The sequence below is a fragment of the Vitis riparia genome, chromosome 5 (assembly GCF_004353265.1).
Source record: "Vitis riparia cultivar Riparia Gloire de Montpellier isolate 1030 chromosome 5, EGFV_Vit.rip_1.0, whole genome shotgun sequence".
Taxonomy (NCBI): Eukaryota; Viridiplantae; Streptophyta; class Magnoliopsida; order Vitales; family Vitaceae; genus Vitis; species Vitis riparia.
In genome coordinates, this window is record NC_048435.1 from 9,107,923 (window position 1) to 9,128,165 (window position 20,243).

General features: G+C 36.0%; 1 protein-coding gene across 1 annotated transcript in view; it reads left to right on the top strand.

Moving 5' to 3' along the window:
• The first annotated feature begins 217 nt into the window (after positions 1 to 217).
• Positions 218 to 20,243, top strand: part of LOC117915137 (DNA mismatch repair protein MSH1, mitochondrial) — an 81,834-nt gene continuing 61,808 nt past the window's right edge. The window contains exons 1-10 of the mRNA XM_034830716.1: positions 218 to 406; positions 853 to 988; positions 1,090 to 1,187; positions 5,632 to 5,707; positions 5,890 to 6,009; positions 13,772 to 13,819; positions 14,114 to 14,178; positions 16,697 to 16,782; positions 18,353 to 18,517; positions 19,207 to 19,269. Coding sequence (XP_034686607.1) covers positions 288 to 406; positions 853 to 988; positions 1,090 to 1,187; positions 5,632 to 5,707; positions 5,890 to 6,009; positions 13,772 to 13,819; positions 14,114 to 14,178; positions 16,697 to 16,782; positions 18,353 to 18,517; positions 19,207 to 19,269 — 976 coding nt within the window. The 5' untranslated portion in view covers positions 218 to 287. The remainder of the gene's footprint in view (positions 407 to 852; positions 989 to 1,089; positions 1,188 to 5,631; positions 5,708 to 5,889; positions 6,010 to 13,771; positions 13,820 to 14,113; positions 14,179 to 16,696; positions 16,783 to 18,352; positions 18,518 to 19,206; positions 19,270 to 20,243) is intronic.

A 20,243-nucleotide genomic window follows, 5' to 3' on the forward strand; every position in this document is an offset into this window, starting at 1 on the left:
TCAGTTAAGATCAATGCAAAACAAACGGTTGTGATGATGTCAACTCGAAATCAATGAATGTAAAATGAACGGTTGATGATGCCAGCTAGAAACGTGATTTTGGGGAAACCCACTTCCCAAATGCGACCGCGTCGCATCAGAACATCTCTCCAATGTTACTGTCCTTTCACTTTCCCAAAATATCCTCACCTGCGCAGGAAAGCCTGGAACCTTTTTCTGGAGTTTTGTGGCGGGAACCAGCAACTCAAAGCCCTAGAATTCCTATTTGCTGCTCCATTGCCACCACCATGTACTGGCTGTCAAGCAAAAACGTCGTCGTTTCATTCCCTCGATTCTGCTCTCTCGCTCTTCTTCTCCGTTCCCCTGCCTGCAAATACACTTCATTTCGTTCTTCTACACTTCTACTGTACTTTCTCCCTCCCTCTTATATGTTTATGTGTTTGTTTGAAGGGAAATGCTTGATGGACAATTTTGTAGGGAAAGACAATGTTTTGTTGTGTTGGAAAACTTGTAGCATTCTTCTTCAGAGTGAAAATGTGTTCTGCATAGTATTTTTCCTTTTTTCCGGGATTTTTGGAGCTTGTGAGAGGTGTATCACAGCTAGGTCTTGGTTATTTGTGTATTTGATGCATGTTTGGGTGCTTTTGCATTAAATGATGTGAAGCATTTGGTTCTGTGGCCCTGTGTTTGATGAAATTATTCAGTTCCTAGACATGAGAAAGGATTTTCAGTCAAAAAGATTGTGAGCAATGTTCCAATTAATTTTATTTTATGGTTGATTTTGGTGTGATTTTATTTTATTTTATTTTATTATTTTTATTGGCATAAGATTATTTTGCTTTGCTATGACAGCCAACAGTTTGAGAAGAGCCGATGTCTCAACGAAAGGAGGGTTTTGAAAGGAGCTGGAAGAATGACAAAAAATGTTATAGGATTGAAAAATGAGCTAGATGAAAAGGATCTTTCTCACATAATGTGGTGGAAGGAGGTGCTTTTCTAGAGTTTGATGAATTTCTTTGCATTTTAAAGTTCGAAATTGTATTATTCTTGATATTTGAGAGTAATATTTCTTGTGGTATTTTGTTGCAGAGGATGCAAATGTGTAAAAAGCCGTCCACTGTCCACCTTGTTAAAAGGCTTATATATTCCAATTTGCTAGGAGTGGATCCTAACTTGAAAAATGGGAAGTGAGTGCATATGATGCTGCAATATACTGTGAATTCCTCACTTTTCTTAGTATGCTAGCTTCATGTTTACTGCTGAAAGGAAGAACCTTGGGTTTGCTATATATTTATGTACCTTTGGTCTTGGAGCTATGACGTGGGGTCATTAATTCCATAGCTATTATTGTGCTGAAAAAAAAAGAAAGAGAAAAAAATTGATTGGCAGACTGTTTTGCTAGATCTTGTATTCAAATTGCTATTTCCTTTTTTAAATTTATTTTTTATTAAAATTGTGGCAGCCGTCTATTCCTGCTGACAAGCATCTTATAAATTACCTGTTGATCATTACCTTTTTAATGAAATTAAATTGGTTATTCACGCCCGAAGATAAACTTACAAAAAAGTGAGATGGTTCCTATGGGGGGTTGTGGGTGTGGACAGATTGGTTTTTCTATTTGGATGCAAGGTTGGGAGTATTCCTATATCATATTTTGTCTTGCCTCTAGCAGCAATTCATAATTCCTGTGTCGTATGTGATTAGTAGATGAGAGATTTAGAAAAAGGTTGGCCTCCTGGAAGAAGCAATATTTGTCTAAGGGGGGAGATTAGTTCTCTTCGAGAGCTCCCTATTGAAACTTTCAATCTACTTCATGTCCCTTTTTTCAATTCTCAAAAGAGTAAGAGTTATCTACTTCATGTCCCTTTTCCTTCATTGCTCTTTGACGATGGGGTTGTGGCACAGATTATTCCAATCAGCAAAGATGGATTGGGTTTCCCCAAGGAGCATCTCTGACATGTTATCTAGTAATTTTAATGGTTTTGGATCTTCCAAGAGAGGGATTGTCTTATGGCAAAACGCGTGCATCGCGTTAATGTGGGTGGTGTGGCGGGAAAGAAATGCAAGGATTTTTGAGGACAAAGCAAGGAATGCCGAGTATCTTTGGGATTCTATTTGTTTTCTTACTTCTTTTTGGGCTTTTTGTTATAAGGTTTTTAAGGGGATTCCTCTTAACATATTACAACTTGATTGGTTAGCGGCGTGTAACTAGAGTGTCTACTTTTCCCTTTTTGTACTTTCTTATAATTGATTACTTGTAGTCTTGTTTTCTTTGTTGGGAGGATTCCTCATCCTTCTATTTGTACCTTCTTTTATCAATATATTCCATTGTCGTTTCCTATCAAAAAAAAAAAAGAGTAAGAGTTAGATTGTAAAAAACTTCAATAGATTTTTTGCGAGTTAGCCATGCAGAAGAAAGGAAAATGCATGTAGTGAGTTGGGGAGTTGTTTGCAAAGATAAGAAATACGGTGGATTGGGAATTAGGAGGTTGAAGATCTTAAACTGGGCCTTACCAAGCAAATGTTTGTGGAGGTTTGCCAATAAGCACAATAGTATGTGGAGAAAGTTTATCCAAGCCAAATATGAGGAAATAGATTGGGTTTGGATCACCATAAAGGTGAGAGGGTCTTTTGGTGTAAGTGTATGGAGAACCATTAGAAGAGGATGAGATGGTTTTAGAATCAGGAAAACTATTCAAGTTGGAAAATGGTACGAGAACTAAATCCTGTTGGGACAGATGGGTGGGTGAGGGTCCTTTGAAAGTGCCTTTCCTCTTGCCTTTCGGTTTAGCCTCTGCCAAGGATGCTATAGTGGCAGATTTGTGGGCAGGGGGAAGGAATGGAGCCATTGGTTTTTGTGGTTTAGAAGGCACTTCCAAGATTGGGAAATGGATGGAGTGATTCAAATTTTTAAGCTCTTACATCCAATGAGGGTGCAAGGAGTAGAGGTTGACAGCTTATGATGGAAAGAAGATAGGAAATGAAACTTCTGTTTTAATTTTTTACTGTAGTTCTTTATGTGGTGGGAGTACAGAGTTGTTCTCAGATGAAGAAATTTGGATGTCCCATGTTCCTCAAAGAAACTGTTTTATTTATTTATTGAATGGCAAGCAGTTTTGGGGAAGATTCTAATAATAGATATCCTTATGAGAACAGAGTGGACGATGGTAAGTAGATGTAGCCCTTGTAGAGATGATGAAGGAACATCACATCCTAATCTGTTGTGATAGGACAAAAAAGTTGTGGAATCTTATTTTAACAATGTTTGGGTTGAAGTGGATGTTTTCTGACTTAGCCAAAAACCTTATTCTAGTGTGGAAGGTCAAGACCATGGAGAAAAAGCGAAGGTAGATTTGTCCCTTTGCTCCCTTATGCTTATTTTGGTGCATGTGGAAAAAGTGTAATTGAAAAATCTTTTGTGAGGAAGAGCTTCCAGAATAGAAATTGGAGGGGATTTTTTTGAAGGCCTTGTTGAAGTGGTCTTGGGATGTGATGGGGCTAGAGATATTCACAACGTTGGATTTTAGATAGCCTTGTATGTAAATAGATTTGGTCTTTTTGCAAGGTATCTTGTTTAGTTGCTTTTTGCCTATCAAAAAAACAAAAAAAAAAAAAAAAAAAGCAAAGAAAAAAGGTTGTGCACACATTTATATGTGCATTTACCTGGAACATTGTAACCTTAGCATGATCCATAATGGATGATATGGAAGGGTCAGCTTGTAAAAGATGAGCTAGGAGCTTCAAGGTGAGTTAAACACTTAAATGAGAATGGAAGTGTAATTGTACAATTCATGAGAGCATTGACATTATTAGCAGGTGGTTTGGAGATTGTGAAACTAAAATGGAATAAAAGCGTCTATTTACTAAACCTGAACTGAAGGTTGACTGGATTCAAGTTGTATCATGCACTCCATAGTTTATTTTCCTATTGAAGAAACTTTTGCAAATTTTGGACCCATTCTTATGCAGTCTATGATTAGATTAACAATATATGAAACTCAGAAAAATCTTGTATTTCTAGTGGACTCAATTGCATTTGGCAGACTCAGAAAGCACAAGGGACATGACCCTAGAAACAACTCTGTCAAGAGTATCTCCCATGCTCACAGTCCTAACAGGAAGAGATGATGGTAAAAGGGAGAGAGAAACACAGGAGGAGGAGGAATGGGTTAGCTGGCTCTAGTTTCTCCTATTGTTCAATAAAAAATCTGTGTAGAAAGCATTCAGTCTTGTTTATAAGGGATAGTATTAAGTCTGTATTGCATAAACTGTATTACCTTTAATCCTTTTTCTGTGATGAGGAAATTTTTTGAACTTTCTAAATAATTAAGTCAAATGTCAATGTTTTTTTACTGAACTTGCAAATAAGTTGGCCTGATTCTCAGCCCAATTGAAAAATGTTGAGGCTAAATTTCCTCAAATTGAAAATCTGAAGTTTCCCAAAATTTGGCCAAAATTTTCAGACTTTAAGGTCAAATATTTTGTCTGAATAGTTTACAATTTGAAATTTGGGTTCCAAACTGAGCAGTGCAAGTTAAGTTTTTGCATTGATTGCTGTTTTACTTGCAGGAATTCATTTAATTGCATAACTTGCATATGCCAAAAAGCTAAAACAAATGCTGAAGTTAAGAAGCTGATCAGTTGTTTCTCATTTAATTTGTCCTTGCATTGGTTTCATTTGACATTTTTAATATTTCTGGCTCATAAAAGAGAGCCTTATTTATTTTATTTTTTGAAAAGGGACTAGTCAGTATTGTTCATCTGCTAATGTTGTGACAGTGGAAGCTTTAATGCAAACAATGTTAGATAAAAAACACAAAGATAAAATAATCAATACAATGATACACGAGGTTTTAACATAGTTTGACTAAATATGCCTACATTCATGGATGAAACAAAATCTTTCTACCATATTATAGAGAATATTATAGAGGACAGAACCAAATACAACTATTGGGTTCCTGAAACATTCTATATTTCCCCACTCCTTGTATCTACACCCTAAACTATGAGTCCTCTTGCTCCACCGGGTATCTCCCGTTCTTCCTCGCATCTTTATCCACCTTGTATGGTACCTACAAACTCATCTTCATTTCATGACTTAGAATATTTGTAGAGATATTCCTAATAACTTTTCTTATTTAATACTTATAAAAAAAATAACTTTTCTTATTTAATAAGGAAATCTAATTTTAAAATAATATATTAACTTTGGAAATATTCTATACAATATCCTTTACAAAAATGAATTTTTACTAATTAGGAATTTGAGACACTTTCTAGCAGCTAAAAACGAAAAAAGACAATACGTGTCTAGAAATGGTGCCATGGAGCTCTTTCCTTTGATTTGTTTGTAATTTTCATTTTTTTTTATTTCACAATTATATATAAAGAAATTGCACTTCCTCATAAAGTTCTCAAAATGCATTCTTTGTATGGTACAACATCCATCCATTTTCTAAGCAATTCATCTAGTATTTGCTGAATTGCAAAATCAATGAATTCTTGGTATTTCTTTTATTCCTTGATAAATATTCTTGTTTTCTATTTAAATACATCTCTTAAAGCACTCATTGAGATGTTCATTCTTTTAATATGATTAATTCATCAAATGAATTGTGTTCAATGTAGTCTAAAAGAAGGAACACTGAACTGGGAGATGTTGCAGTTCAAGTCAAAGTTTCCTCGTGAAGTTTTACTCTGCAGAGTAGGTTAACCTTGTTTTCTTCACTCCAATCACTGCTTTGCAGTTGTTTACATTTAGTTATCCATCCCGCAGAATAATGAATCAATATTGCCTTGCTGAAAAATTTCTAATCTTGCTTTTTCTTATATATCCACTTACAATTAGTGAATAATTGGTGCAATGAGGTTTCCTTTCTTTTTCAGGTAGGGGATTTTTATGAAGCCATTGGAATTGATGCTTGTATTCTTGTTGAATATGCTGGTTTGAATCCTTTCGGTGGTTTGCGCTCAGACAGTATACCAAGAGCTGGCTGCCCAGTCATGGTATTGGATTATCTTCTTTGTTTATTTTGATGGATTGATCTGTATTCAAATAATTTTGTCATCATTAAAAAAAAATTGAACTTCTCAAGTTTTTTTTTCCCAAGTTTCATCTATGATTACAACTTGGTTGGTGTGAACCAAAGCCAATTGGACTTTTGGGTGCAAGGATGGAGTGAGGAATTTAATCTAGAGGCAACATTCTGTTGTTTTACCAAAAAAAAAAGAAAAAGAAAATGATTTAGTAAAAAATGGAAGACCTAGAATTTTGATTTGTAATACTTTATTACAACTTTAGTCCAAGTTGACTCGAGATTCTTTGTTGATTTATTGTCTAACCACTTAATTTTTTGGGCAAATTGGTAGCTTAACATGGTATTAAATGTGCATTAGCAATTAGTCACCTCTTATCCCATTACTTATAGCTCCTAATGCTGGGTGGGGAGCCTTTTAACCTTGCTCTTCCTCTAGTTGAATAAGGAAAAGTGCTTCTTATCCTAAAATACTTGGTCTTTTGTTTGTTGGCTGAACTCTCTTTTCTTGAGATTGGAACATTGACTACTACTTCTCTCTCTTTGCTTTTGTGCATGTGTGCATGCATGTGTTTTTGGAATACTTCAATTGCTGGACTCTTTTAGTAATTATCATGTCCTTGTTGCGTATGCCAAGAGTTGTTAGATTGAGGCTTGAGAAAATCCAAAGGGATTTCTTTGGGGTGGGGGAGCGTTGGAGAAGAGGCCTCATCTTGTAAAGTGGGCTGTTGTTTGTTCTCATAAAAAGAAGGGCGGTTTAGGGATTAGAAATCTTTCTATTCTCAATAGGGCCCTTTTGTGCAAATGGAGTTGGCGCTTTGCGGTTGAAAGGAGTCCTTTTGGAAGCTTATTATTAGTAGGAAGTTTGGGGAAGAAGGTGGAGGGTGGAGTTCCCGTGAGGTTAGGGAGGGCTATGGGGTGGGGTTTTGGAAGGAAATTAGAAAGGAAGGTTCTCTGTTGCTTAAAAATGTTTCCTTTGCTGTGGGGGATGGTAGAAGGGTGAGATTTTGGAAGGGCATTTGGCGTGGGAATATCCCCCTTTGTGAGGCTTTTCCATCTTTGTTTGCCTTAGCGGTCTCTCAAGATGCATGGGTAGTGGATTGTTGGGATTTTGTGGGGGATGTGGGGGGTTGGATTCCCTGTTTCTCTAGATCTTTTAATAATTGGGAGGTGGAGGCGGTAGAGAGGCTCCTTTCAACCCTTCAAGGAAAGAGGCTAGCTGCTGGTTTGGAGGATAGAGTGTTGTGGAAAACATCGAAGAATGAGATTTTTTTTTTTTTTTTTTCTATAAAATCCCTTTACAATACTCTTGAATCTAGTTGTGCAGTCCCGTTTCCGTGAAGCATCATTTGGAGCCCTTGTGTGCCTACAAAGGTGGGTTTTTTTTGCTTGGGAAGCTTCTTGGGGGAAGGTTCTAACCCAAGATCAACTCAAGAGGAGGGGTTGGATTTTAGCAAACAGGTGCTTCTTGTGTTGTGCTGAAGAGGAGACGATAAATCACATCCTTGTTCACTGCCCCAAGGCGAGGTTTTTGTGGGATCTTGTGTTCTCTTTGTTTGGTGTTAATTGGGTCCTCCCGTTTACGATTAGAGACACTCTCTCAGGATGGTCCCCTTCCTTTGTGGACAAGAAGCATGGAAAGACTTGGCGGGCTGCTCCTCCCTGTTTATTTTGGATGGTTTGGAAGGAAAGAAACATGATAGTTTTTGATAATGAGGTTTTGTCAATTCAAAGAATGAAAAATTCTTTTGTTTGTAATCTCTTCTCTTGGGCTAAGTCTTGTTTAGATGGAGGACTCCGTTCTTTAATTAACTTTGTTGATTGGTTGAGTTCTAGTTGAGGGCTGGTGAGTGTTTGCCTTTTTGTTTTTTGTCTTTTGGTATCTCGTGTATACTCCCTGTATGCTTCGGGTTGCCTTTTAAGCTCCCTTTTTCTAATAAAGCTTTTGTGGGGTTATCTATATATAAAAAAAAATTATCTCACTCCAGGGCTCAGGTCCCCTATGGGTCTATTCCCCTAAGTTTGAGGCAAGGATAAAAAGTATCGGTTTTGATGGATATATTGGTAACTCGATTTTATAGATATATCAGGATATATTGGGAAATATTGGTGGATATTTTGACAAAATATCAATAGAGCAAAAATTGATCAAAACTTATGCAAATGTTGGGAAAAATTCTAAAATAATGCTATAAGAAGTAATAATGGACATTTTAAAGTTGTTTTATTGAAGAAATTGATATATATATATATATATATATATGATATAGTTTGTCATATTCGACAATAGTATCATGTGCGCCGATAAGAAATACGAAATTTGCAAGTGTACATTCATTATTAAACTACATTAAATATTATTGATATTTGATTATAATATGTCTAATTGTAAAATATATTTAATACTAAAATTATGATCTATTTAATTTAACTGTATTCAATGATATAAAATAAATGATGATATATATATAATTTTTTTTTTAAATTTATATTTTTTATATTAAATTAATATATAATGATATAAAAAAAGATGATCAATTAAAAAAATGATTATGGTAGCTTTTATATTTTTGGTGATCAATTAAATGAAATTTAAAAATAAAATAATTAGAATTAATTTATTTATTAAAATATTCTTTTAATATTTTATTTTCATGATAACTCTAATATATATAGGTTATGTGCTCTCATATTGTTGAGGGCAATTTGGCCTTATGGTCGCCTAGGGTTCAATGTAAATATTGGGAATTTCTTGAAAAATTAGAAAAAAATCAATATATCCTGAAACATAGCCCAAGAAAAAAAAAAAAAAATCTAAAAAGTGACTGAAAAATCAGTGGATCGACATTTCTCCACCATTTATCGCTTTAGTGGCAACCAAAACCCGAAATTTTGACGAAATATCGTTGATATTTCGTGATTTTTTCATCCTTGGTTTGAAGTGTGCTTATCCCACTATAGGATCTTGGGAAAGCTTTGGTTCCCTAGCCATCCACTATTGCTTCGTCCCCCCTATTCCATCCCTTTCCCCTCACAGGCTTTGCCTTTGTGTTAGGGACTTGCACTTTATTTCAATTAGCTAACTATGAGGTATGATAAGTATATTAATAACTTCAATCACTCAACTCCTTTCTTAAGAGGTTATGGATTCAAACCTCACCACTTATTTGTTTATGAGTACAAATTGGATTCTAGTGCTTATTTCCTTTATTTATTGGGTCTATGTGCAAGTCAGAGAAAGTTGGTTACATGAGAAAAGGTTGCATGTGAGATGTGGTGCGAGGGCTTTAGTATAGGTCAGCTATTGAGCGCATGTGCAAGCAAAAGAAGGCTGTATGTGAGATAGGCATTGGAGTTTTAGTCCAAATTGGTTATTGAGCTTGCGTACAAGCAAGTGAGGTTGTCTATGAGGTAGGGTGTTAAGGCTTTAGGTGTAGTCATAATGAAATATGTTATTAGGTATCTATGGATCTTGCATTCAATTGCATTAATTGATTTTAAGAACAAAGTAAATTGACTAATAAATTTTGTGGGGAATTAAAAAATATAACCAAGTTGTCATGCCCCAAAGTTCTAAATCATGGTTCAACCTATACTTAATGTCCAACTTATCATTCCAAACTTCAGAGTGTGATTAAGAAGAAATATTAGTGTTTATGTTAATTAGACTCCAATCTATCCCACATATTCTTGTAGACTTCCTACCACCTAGAGGGCATTTAAAGTCACAATTGAAACCTTAATCACGTCCATTACACAAATTATGACTCAACTTGGAGAGAGTAAAAGATTTGAGACCTCGTCCCGGTGAAAATAGACCTGTCTTAGCACTAAGAAAATTTGTATATCGTTATGACCTTAGTAAAAATTTAAAGAACAACAATAATTGGTAAGACATTTCATGCCCCCCCTTTTTTTTTATGATAAGTAAAGAAGAGTATATATTATATTAAAAAGAGGCGCCAAAATAGCAACCCATGATATACAAGATAACTACAACCACCCTCACACAACTTAAACAAAAAATAGTTGCCAAAATGGGGGTACAAAAAACATCCCCATCCTCAACGAGAGCCCAACCAATCAATGAAACCAATTAGCCTTGAAAGATCATCCTTCACAAACATGTTAGTTTTCGACCAAAGAAAACAAACAAAAGATCCTTTTGGCCTTTGGATGGAAAGCACATTGTCTTCAAAGGCAATTTTATTCCCTGCCTTCCAAATTGTTCAAGAAATGTAGAAGGGGCTTGCTTTCCAAACTTTCTTATGCTTTTTGCCCACAAAAGTCCCATTTCAACCCAAAAGTGTTGCCCTAACCGAAAAAGGAAGCACCCATGATACCCTAAAAAGAGTAATAACATCTCCCATAAAGCCCTTGTCTTTACACAATGGAGAAGGATGTGATCTATAGATTCTTTATGCATTTGGCAAAGATAACATCTATTTGCTAAAGACCATCCCCTTTTCTAAATTTGGTCTAAGATTAAAGCTTTTCTCCATGTTGCCTTCCAAGCAAAGAAACTCACTTTGGGTTGCACCTACAAATTCCAAATGATTTTCATTGGAAAAGAAACTGAAAAGCCTAGCTCTAAGGCTTTGTAGAGAGATTTAATAGAGAACTTGCCACTCTTCGTCTCTGTCCAAAGCACTTTATCCTTCTCATCCCTATGCACTCTCTTCCCATGCAGACATAACAAGAAAATCTCTACTTCATCCACCTCCCAATCATTAAATGGTTTAGAGAAGAGAGGGCTCCAACTCTCCCCCCTCACCCACTAAGAAATTCCGGACATCCTTCATCCAAGCCTTCTTGGAGACGGCTAAAGCAAATAAAGAAGGGAAGGAATCACATAAAGGTGTAGCCCCCCACTGCATATCCTTCCAAAATTTCACCCTACACCTGTTATCCATCACAAGGAAAGTCTACTGTTGACAATGTGTCAATCCTTCCTAATTGCTTTACAACCTTACACCATACCCTTTCCTCACTTTTCGAGAACACCTCCCCCCTTGTTACTACCCTTACTTCCCCTTGATCACTTAATTCCAAAAGGCCCCTCTCTCATTCACAAAACGCCAACTCCATTTGCAAATAAGTGCCTTATTGAGAGTAGAAAGACACTTAACCCCCAATCCCCTTTTCTTTTATCTAAGCAAATGGTCACCCACCTTACTAGATGAGGTTTTTGCTCTAAAGCCCACCTGTCCATAGAAAATCCTCTTAATATGCTCTAACCTTAATCTGACCATCCTTGGCATGGAGAGTGTAAACATGAAATAAATGGGCAAGTTAGACAAAGTGCTTCGTATCAAGGTGATTCTCCTTCCTTTAGAAATGTACTGTTTCTTCCACATAGCCAATCTCTTGCAAAACCTCACTTCTACTCCATCCCAAGCTGCCACGGACTTAAAAGGAGCAGCCAATGGCATCCCCATGTAAGTGGAAGAAAGGCTTCTGACCTTACAACCAAGCTCTGAAGCCAGATCCTCTACATAAATAACAGTGTATTTCATACTTCTTTTTATATAAGAGTATTTACCCTAAGTATTGAAAGGTAGGTTTCTTGAGTATGATGGAGATATGTTTCTTTTACTTTGAAAAACATAATGAGATGTACGATGGAGATATGTTTCTTGAGTGGGATTCATCAAAATTACTGAAGATTAAATAATTTATATTTTTTTTGTTACAAATAATTAAAAATTCACCAACTAAAATAAAGCTTGGTGGTAAAGGCTTGCAATCCTACATCTCCTGGGCAGTATCATCAAATCCAATCTATTGGTCAGGTTTCCCTGGTTAGGTCAGTTAAGAGAGGATGGATGTTTTGACATTGAAAATTATTCATCATACGCATCTCTCTGAAAAGGTTCTTTGAAGCTGAGGTGCAAGGAGTGATGTTAATTTCACAGCTTCAGAAATTTGGAGACCCTCAGCTTGGTTTTCTTCATCTTGGCACCAATGTTGGAAAATGTCCTGATATTGATGAGTTGATGTGTCATAATGTATCTTGACCAACAGGGGTTGCATGTGTAAATCAAATAAGGAGTCAGAAAATCACCTCTGAATCCACTGTCTAGTAGCCTTAAAAATCTGGGTGATGTTCTTTTCATTGTCCATAGTCCTTCAGTTGTTCCCCAGGATACCAAGAAAGGTGCTTTCTAGTTGGCATGGCAAGTTCATGTAGTGGAATAGAAAAGCAATGGAGAGTGGCCCTTTTTCCTCTGGGTTGATGCCTATGGAAAGAGTGCAATGAGAGAATTTTAGAGGGAATTATAATTTCAGGACAAAAAAACTATAAAAGAGGTTGTGTTGCATTTATCATCTATTTGAACGAAAGAGAAAGTGGAGGATAGGAGGCACTATTTTATGGACTTCATTTATTGCCGGGGTTCTTTGCCAAATTTTATTTTTAATGGGGTCGGACATTCTATCTACTTGGATAACTTAAGTCACAAGGTAAACAGATCTGAGTTGAGCTCAAGTTGGTTGCCTCGAGCAGAGTTAAGTTTCAGGAAAATGTTTGATTCTTTGAATTATCTTTGTTGACCCTCTAGGCTTACCTAACTTGTCATAGTTGCATCCCTAGTTTCAATAGAAAAGACACTATCAAGATTTACATCCCTCTAAGTCAAGCCTGTATGCCATTTTCATTTCTGGTATTGATCTTGCATGTCTATGATTTTCTTGTAAGGGATTTCTGGTCCAGTTTGAAGGTTGAGAGAATGGTTCATCTTGAGGGTTGGATAAAGTATGATGCAATAAGAGATTATAGGTTTGTTTTTTCTTTTTTTTGGAGGGATGTGTTGTCTTCCTTCTTTAGGGCCTTTTGCATACCCCCTCTGTTCATAGGGTGTGCCCCCTTTTGTTAGGTGCTTTTTATATGAATTTCTGTTTTCCTATATAAAAGAAAGGAAAAATAAAAAAAGAAGTGTGATGTAATAAGAAGGATTTTAAGAAAAATATGCATTTTCTTTATGTTGTTGCCTCCATAGTTGCGAGGGTAGTTTTTGTAATTATCTCTTCTTTTTGTAAATATAAATTGCTAAAATTAGAGGGGCCTCTTTCTTGCATTCTTTTTTATTCTTCCTTTTTCTTCTCTTGTTCCCTCCTTTTCTATTCTTCGATTTGTTCTTCCTCTATGCATATTCACAGTTATTTTATCCTTGATAGGAAACGGAATGAGATTGTTCAGAAAAAAAAATAATATTTTTTTTTTGTCCACAGCATTGGTGCACAGTGGTTTCCTTCATCTTGTTTCCCATTTTTATTTTTTTATCCATTCTTTCTGAAATGACCCTTCTCATTAGTTGGTTAACAGTAAGAATCTTTTCTCATATGGTTTCCCATAAAAATGGCTCACCTTGAGCAGATTATTGAATCCCCACAACACTGCTGACAAAAAAAGGAGAAAAAGCCCTCACAGAAAGCAATGAATGAAAAGATTTACCAAGTAACAACTTGTACTCAACACTTTGCCCTCCTAGCCATTCCCCCAATTAGGACGGAATAGAGTTAAAGAAGCAAGCCAAGAAACATCCCTTTTTCAGAGCTTTCCACGTCTACAAATCCTCCAATCAGGGCAAAATACAGTAAGAGATGCAATCCAAGAAACATTACACTAACTCAAGCTCCCAGGCATCAAATAATCATGTATCGTGTGCATTCAATTTATGCTCTTCAACAGAAAATACCTTGTTGTGTTCTGATTAAATCCTTCTTTTGTCCAGAATCTACGACAAACTTTGGATGACCTGACACGTAGCGGGTATTCAGTTGTGAGTATAATGATTAAATCTTGCTTGTGTAGTACACAAATTCATTTTATTATCTTGCATTGTAAAGTTAAGAATGAAGTTGAAAACAGAAGCATATTTCACTAATGAAATCCATTTCTATCTGATGACACTCACTGCCATTGAGTTGAGAATTGCTTCTAGTTATTATCAATTTATCATTGCTTAGAAAATGGTGTTATGTACAATTTTTTTTTTTTTTGTTGGGGGGGCTAAATCTGGTATTTCTTTGTTTGACTTGTTCATTGTAATGGTTGCATGTTTTGGTTTTTGTAGTGCATAGTGGAGGAAGTTCAGGGTCCAACTCAAGCTCGTTCTCGTAAAGGTCGTTTTATCTCTGGGTAATCACATACATGTTAATAATGCTATTAATTTGCTTGTTCTTTCTGTGCTTTTACCTATAAAAAAAATAATTTACCTTTTTTATTTTCATTTTGTTATCCATTTTAAGACACAACAAATGAACTGATGTGATTTTTTTTTTTTGATCAGCAAACAGAGAATCTATTGAAAGAGTGCCAATAAAAGGGGGCACACCCTAAGTATACAAGAAGTATACACAAAAAACAAAACAAAGAATACAAATAGATATCTACAAAAAATCAGCATCAAAACCAAACTATTCATAGCTAAGGCTATTGTGAAAGCCAACAATGAGAAATTTCCCATATTTAATGAAGCTTTGGACCAATCAAAGAGGGAATTAATGAAACTTTCCTTTAACCTCTGATCTGCAAGTTCTTCTCCATTAAAGATTCTGTGATTGCGCTCTTTCCAAATCAAATGCACCAAAACAAGCAAATGGGTGCCATTTGCCAAACATGGTGACTCTTCTTATCCAATCCCTTGAACTTCCACTTAAGAAGCAAATTCCTCTCTGTTGCTGGAAACACCCAATTTTGATCAAAAATTGATACAAGGAATGTCCATAACAACTGTCTTTGCATAGGGAATCAAAATGTGATCAATTAACTCTTCACTCTCTTTGCACAGACTACATCTATTAGCATTGTCCACCCCCACTTCATTAAAAAGCCTAGAGTTGAGTTTTTCCCCCAAGCAACTTCCCAATTGAAAAAATGAGATCTCATAGGAGCTTGAGAACCTTAAATTTCATCAGCTGGGTAGTCCACGCTAGAATCAGCAAACATAGAACTATAGAACAACTTTACACTAAAGACTTCCTTCCTTTCCTCCTTCCGGACAAAGAAATTTTCCCCTTCATCTGACAATTTCACCATATAAATAAGCTCTAGAAATTGGGACACTCCATCCGATTCCCAATTTTGGAAGGGTCTTCTGAAATGTACTAGCCACTGGCCTTCACCACCTCTTCCTTTCCACATGTTAGCAACAGTAGCATTCTTGTGAGAAGCTAAACTGAACAATCAAGGAAAGGCTTCCTTCAGGCAGATCTCCCTCCCATCCCACCAAAATTTGTATGCCATTTTTAACTCAATGAGTTATCCTGTGACTGAAATCCTCCCAGCCTTTTCTTATGTCTCTCCAAAGACACATGCCAACAGTCTCTCTCACCTTACAAGTGTTCCACCCCCTGATCACTTCCCCAAATTTTCCTTGGATGATCTTCCTCCAGACCAGGGAACTGATATGGATGATATACATGTAGTTTATTCTGCTTTAATTCAACCAAATTTCTGTTGGGTGAGATGGTAGTTGCTTTTAATTACTTCTTTATTGACCAGAAAGTATGCAGATACATTTATCTACATGAAATGTTGTTTGATGAAACCAACAAACTAGATGTTAATCCCCCTGTCTTTATTTCTTTTAAACAATGACTGATAGATGCTTAAAAACCAAAAGGGAGGAGAAAAAGAATGATTTGATTAACCCTGAAACTAAGAAATTATTATAGATCATTACTGTGATTGACCTCCTTTGGTCACATTCTGAGAAGAAAAAAGAAAATAGAACCAGTCACGTGATTAGATGCTCCCAAGGGGACCAGATGAAAGTGAAGACTGCATTCTATGGAGTTCCAATGTATCCACACTGGGAAAAGGTGGATTACAAGTGGCAGTGGGTGGCTGCATATGATTATGAGATTTACTGTGCTGTTGTGGAAAGTCAAGAACCTGAAGAAATAGATGTAGAAGTAGTAGCTGAATGCTAGTAAAGTTGTACATTCAAAGAAAATAGCTTAAAACAACTTTGAAAACATCATCATAATTACCAGAAAAATCAGTAGATCCAACCCTACACATTTCTCTGTGAGATGATAATGCCAACATGACATCATCATGATGTCAAGTGATGTGAGTGTGTGTGTGTGTTTTGGTTTGCAAAATTTAGGGTAAATGTTAGGATCATGCTTTGGTGCCAATTTGAACCTATAAACATGTGATTCTAGGGTTTGAAAGGAGGAAAAAGAGAAGGAAAGATGGAATAAGCTTAGATTTTTGTCTTATTGACTTTCCTATATCTTTTCACCAATTTTTATTGTTGAGTCTAAAAGGGGCAAGATTACAAACTCTTGCATAGCAATAATTACTTTTAACATAACACATTAGAATTTCAAAGCACAACATGTAGGAATATATTCTTCCCCTTCCATGCTCAACAATAAATTCTTCCCCCCTCCCCTTTATACCATAGACCTCATGAACAAGTTACTCATTGCATCTTCAAATGAAGATTGTCATGATTTTTTTTTTTTTGGGTGCATATTTTTGCATTATTGAAAGGCAATTTTGGAATATTGGGAGCATAGAAATTAAAGAATACATGTAGAATATATATTTAATTTAATCATGGACTTTTTTTTTTCTAATTTTCTTATTCTGAGACATCTTGACACTCGTATCTTGCTCTAACTTGTTCTTTTTAAGTATTCAGGCATGCGCATCCGGGTAGTCCTTATGTATTTGGACTTGTTGGGGTTGATCATGATCTTGATTTTCCAGAACCAATGCCTGTAGTTGGTATGAATAAAATACATGCTCTACATTATACAGTTGGTTTTAGTGGAAATTATGCACTAAAATTTATCTTTACTACTTTGTTGAGTTTTGTTGCATGTTTATGTGCATCAATTTGCTGCCTTGACCTGTCTTTTTTTTGCTGTCTCCCTGTATGTTATTAGCTGTGCCATGTTATTTACTGTTCTGAAAGTTCTTACATGCCATCTGCATGTTTATTAGCCTGCACCATTGCACCAGGGCTTTGTTGAGAGATTTTTATACTGGATGAAGTGGTTGTTAGAATCAAATGAAATAATATATTTTTAAAAAGTAATATCTGCTCAAAGAAGTTAAAGAAACCACAATTACCAAATGATATCTGCTTGACAAAGTTGTAGAAACCAGAATGACTACTGCAGCCAGGATATAATTTAGGGTGTGAATCCAGTGTGGTTATCTACAAAAATGGTTTTCATGATCTAGCCCTATTCATGTCCATATCCTCTGTTTAGTCAAAGGCCTTCATGTATTGTCCTATTTTTGTCCTTCCTCTCTTCTTCTGTAGCTTAAACATTTATCAAATGACTCCCTTTTGGACTGATCCATCCTACCTCATGGTTTTTTGTTTGAGCTGAGTTGTATTCGTCTAGCTTTAGGGTCAAGATGTGCGTCATACATTGCCACCTTGTCTGAAGCTTGGCTATTTGTGGCCATTTTTCTGTTACTTCCTAGCCACTACATCTAAAGATTCTTTCTTGTCTTTTCACAGTAATGGGGAACAAGTGGATTTTTCGAAAAATTTCACCTCCCATCCAATAGAAACAGCTAACTGTGAAGTAGATACTTCCCTTTGTTCCTTCATTGGACCTATATAGTATTGGTGATCCTATCTGAAATAAGGATAGGCTCTACTATGTTGCCCATTATCCTATCCATTTAAATGCAGGTTACTGCACCCAAGCAATAAATTACCTGGTTCCTAGATTCCCTTGATATTGAACAAGAATCAGGGAAGACCCAGACCTGAACAGCGATATTTAACACTGAAGATTCCTCTCTTCTTGCAACCTTATGCTTGCTATAATTCAGTTGCTCAAATTAATTTAAACAGCTTTATATCTTCATAAAAACATATGCAGTGATAGCTCTTTCCTTATTGCTATTATAATTATTGGTAGGAGAGCAATATTGAACCACTGAAGATCCCTCCCTTCTTGCAATCTTTAAACCTGCTATAAATCAGTTCCTCAAATTAACTTAAAAAACTTTATGTCTCCATGAAACTATATGTAGTATAGCTGTTTCCTTTTTATTAACTGAAACAAATTTTTAACTCAAAACAATATTATTATTATTATTTATCAGAAACAATACAATTCATTTCAATGAATAAGTATGCTGTTTGTGAACCTGCTGGGAAAAGTAATTTAAATCTGATTATCTGCTGTTTGAAATATTATATGCATTAATTTTTTTATTTAGATAAATTTTATTTGTTTCATAGTTGTACAATCTATTTTTTTTTTTTTTCTAATGTTTCATTCTAATTTGACTAATTTGATAAAAGTTAAATTTATTGTTGCACTTATAGGAATTTCTCGTTCTGCGAAGGGTTATTCTATAATTTTAGTCCTTGAGACTATGAAGACGTTTTCAGTAGAGGATGGTCTGACAGAAGAGGCTTTAGTTACCAAGCTTCGCACTTGTCACTACCATCATTTATTGCTGCATACATCTCTGAGACGCAACTCCTCAGGTTTGTACATGATTCCTTCTTTTATTTTATGTACTATATGACATGTTTTGGGAACAAGATAACGTACCTTATGACATATTTAAGTGCTATAAGTTTGTTTTACATGACTTGCTGACAATTCTTCCTGTGAATATTCTATATTAACTATTTTTAGTCTCTTTTCTTAGTTTTATATGACATTACCTCTTAAATAGACCTAATATTTCTGTAGCTCCTTATCTTTTTCCTATCTTCTTCTTTGCCATCATATATGAACGAATTCTCTATAAGCTGATGGATTTTTTTTTTTTTTTTTATAGACTATAACCTGATGGATTTCATTGTCTCTCATAATCTCATTGATGTGTGAACTACCCATTTCTTGGATTTCGTTGTCTCTCATAATCTCATTGATGTGTTGACCACCCATTTCTTCTATCTTAGTCATGTTCTCTTCTCCTCCACCTTAGAACCTTAATTTCTATTCAATGATTTCACTACTTTTATATCATTTTTACTTCATATTTATCTGTCACCTTCCTTGATGAGAAAGTTTGGTCATTCACTTGCATTCCTTTGTTTTGGATTTCTCTTCTTCTGGACACTCGCATTCTTTCCCGTGGACCAATTTTATTTTAAAGGTCAAACCAAGGTTTCTGCATAGTTGGTTGCTAACAAAAAGTTAATGCTAATGACATGTTACAATTCAGATGCCTCATGGAGTTTACAATCAAAGTGGCACTTCATATGTATGGGTTGTGGACCGAGTTCAGGTTGCTTAGGTTCTTGAGGGGTTTGCGTCATGACACTTGCTCAAGGGCATGCGTGGTTCAATCTGCTCAGAGGTTTGTGCAAGGAAAAGCTACTTAGGACCTATGCAAGTTGACTTGCTTAGAGGTGTGCACGACCTTGCATAGACAACCTCCATCCACCTTTGCACAAGTTTAATTTTCTCTTCATTTTCAATGCCAAATTTATTTCTTCTTCATTCTAAAACTCACTTGCAACTTAGAACAAGTTTGTTGAAGATATAGACATGATCCACAAATTTTAAAATCATTTACCATGGTCACATTTGAAATTTTGTTGATCTACCCATAGTTGTGAAAGGCGCGCCTAGGCTCGGGGCGGTGCGACGCCACCCTCCGGTGCCTCGCCTAAAGGCAGGCAACACCCCTTCATGAAGGCGCCACTTAGGCGCGCAACGCGTGGTCGCCTGACTTGCCTTGGTCAGGTACGCCCTCTGACCCTCCTCTTCTTCTTCCTCTTCTTCTTCAGTCCGTCGGGTTGTAGAGGGTTAGGGCTGAGCTTTATTTATTTTTTTTTTTTTTTTTACTTTGTGGGTCCAAAACAACGTCGTTTTGGCACTTTTTAATTTTAAAAGGAACAGGCCAAAACGATGTCGTTTTGGAGCCTGTTCCTTTATTTAAAAAAAAAGGCCAAAATGACACCGTTTTGGCCCTGTTTTCCTTTCCAGCCCCCTTTTTTTGTATTTTTCTACTTGACACCACTCCCGATCGTGCCCTAGCCTTAGCCGTGCAGTGGAGAAGTGAAGAAGAAGAAGAAGAGGAAAAATAGGGGAAAAATAAAGGGAAAATAGTCACGTATCTTCCGTTATGCGCGCCTTTCACAACTATGATTAGCAATATGGATTTGGATTTGTTTTTATGCTTGAGTTCTTTATTTTTATGTTTTTTGTTGATTAAATTGAAGTTTTGGATGATATTTGATGATTTATGTGTTTAGG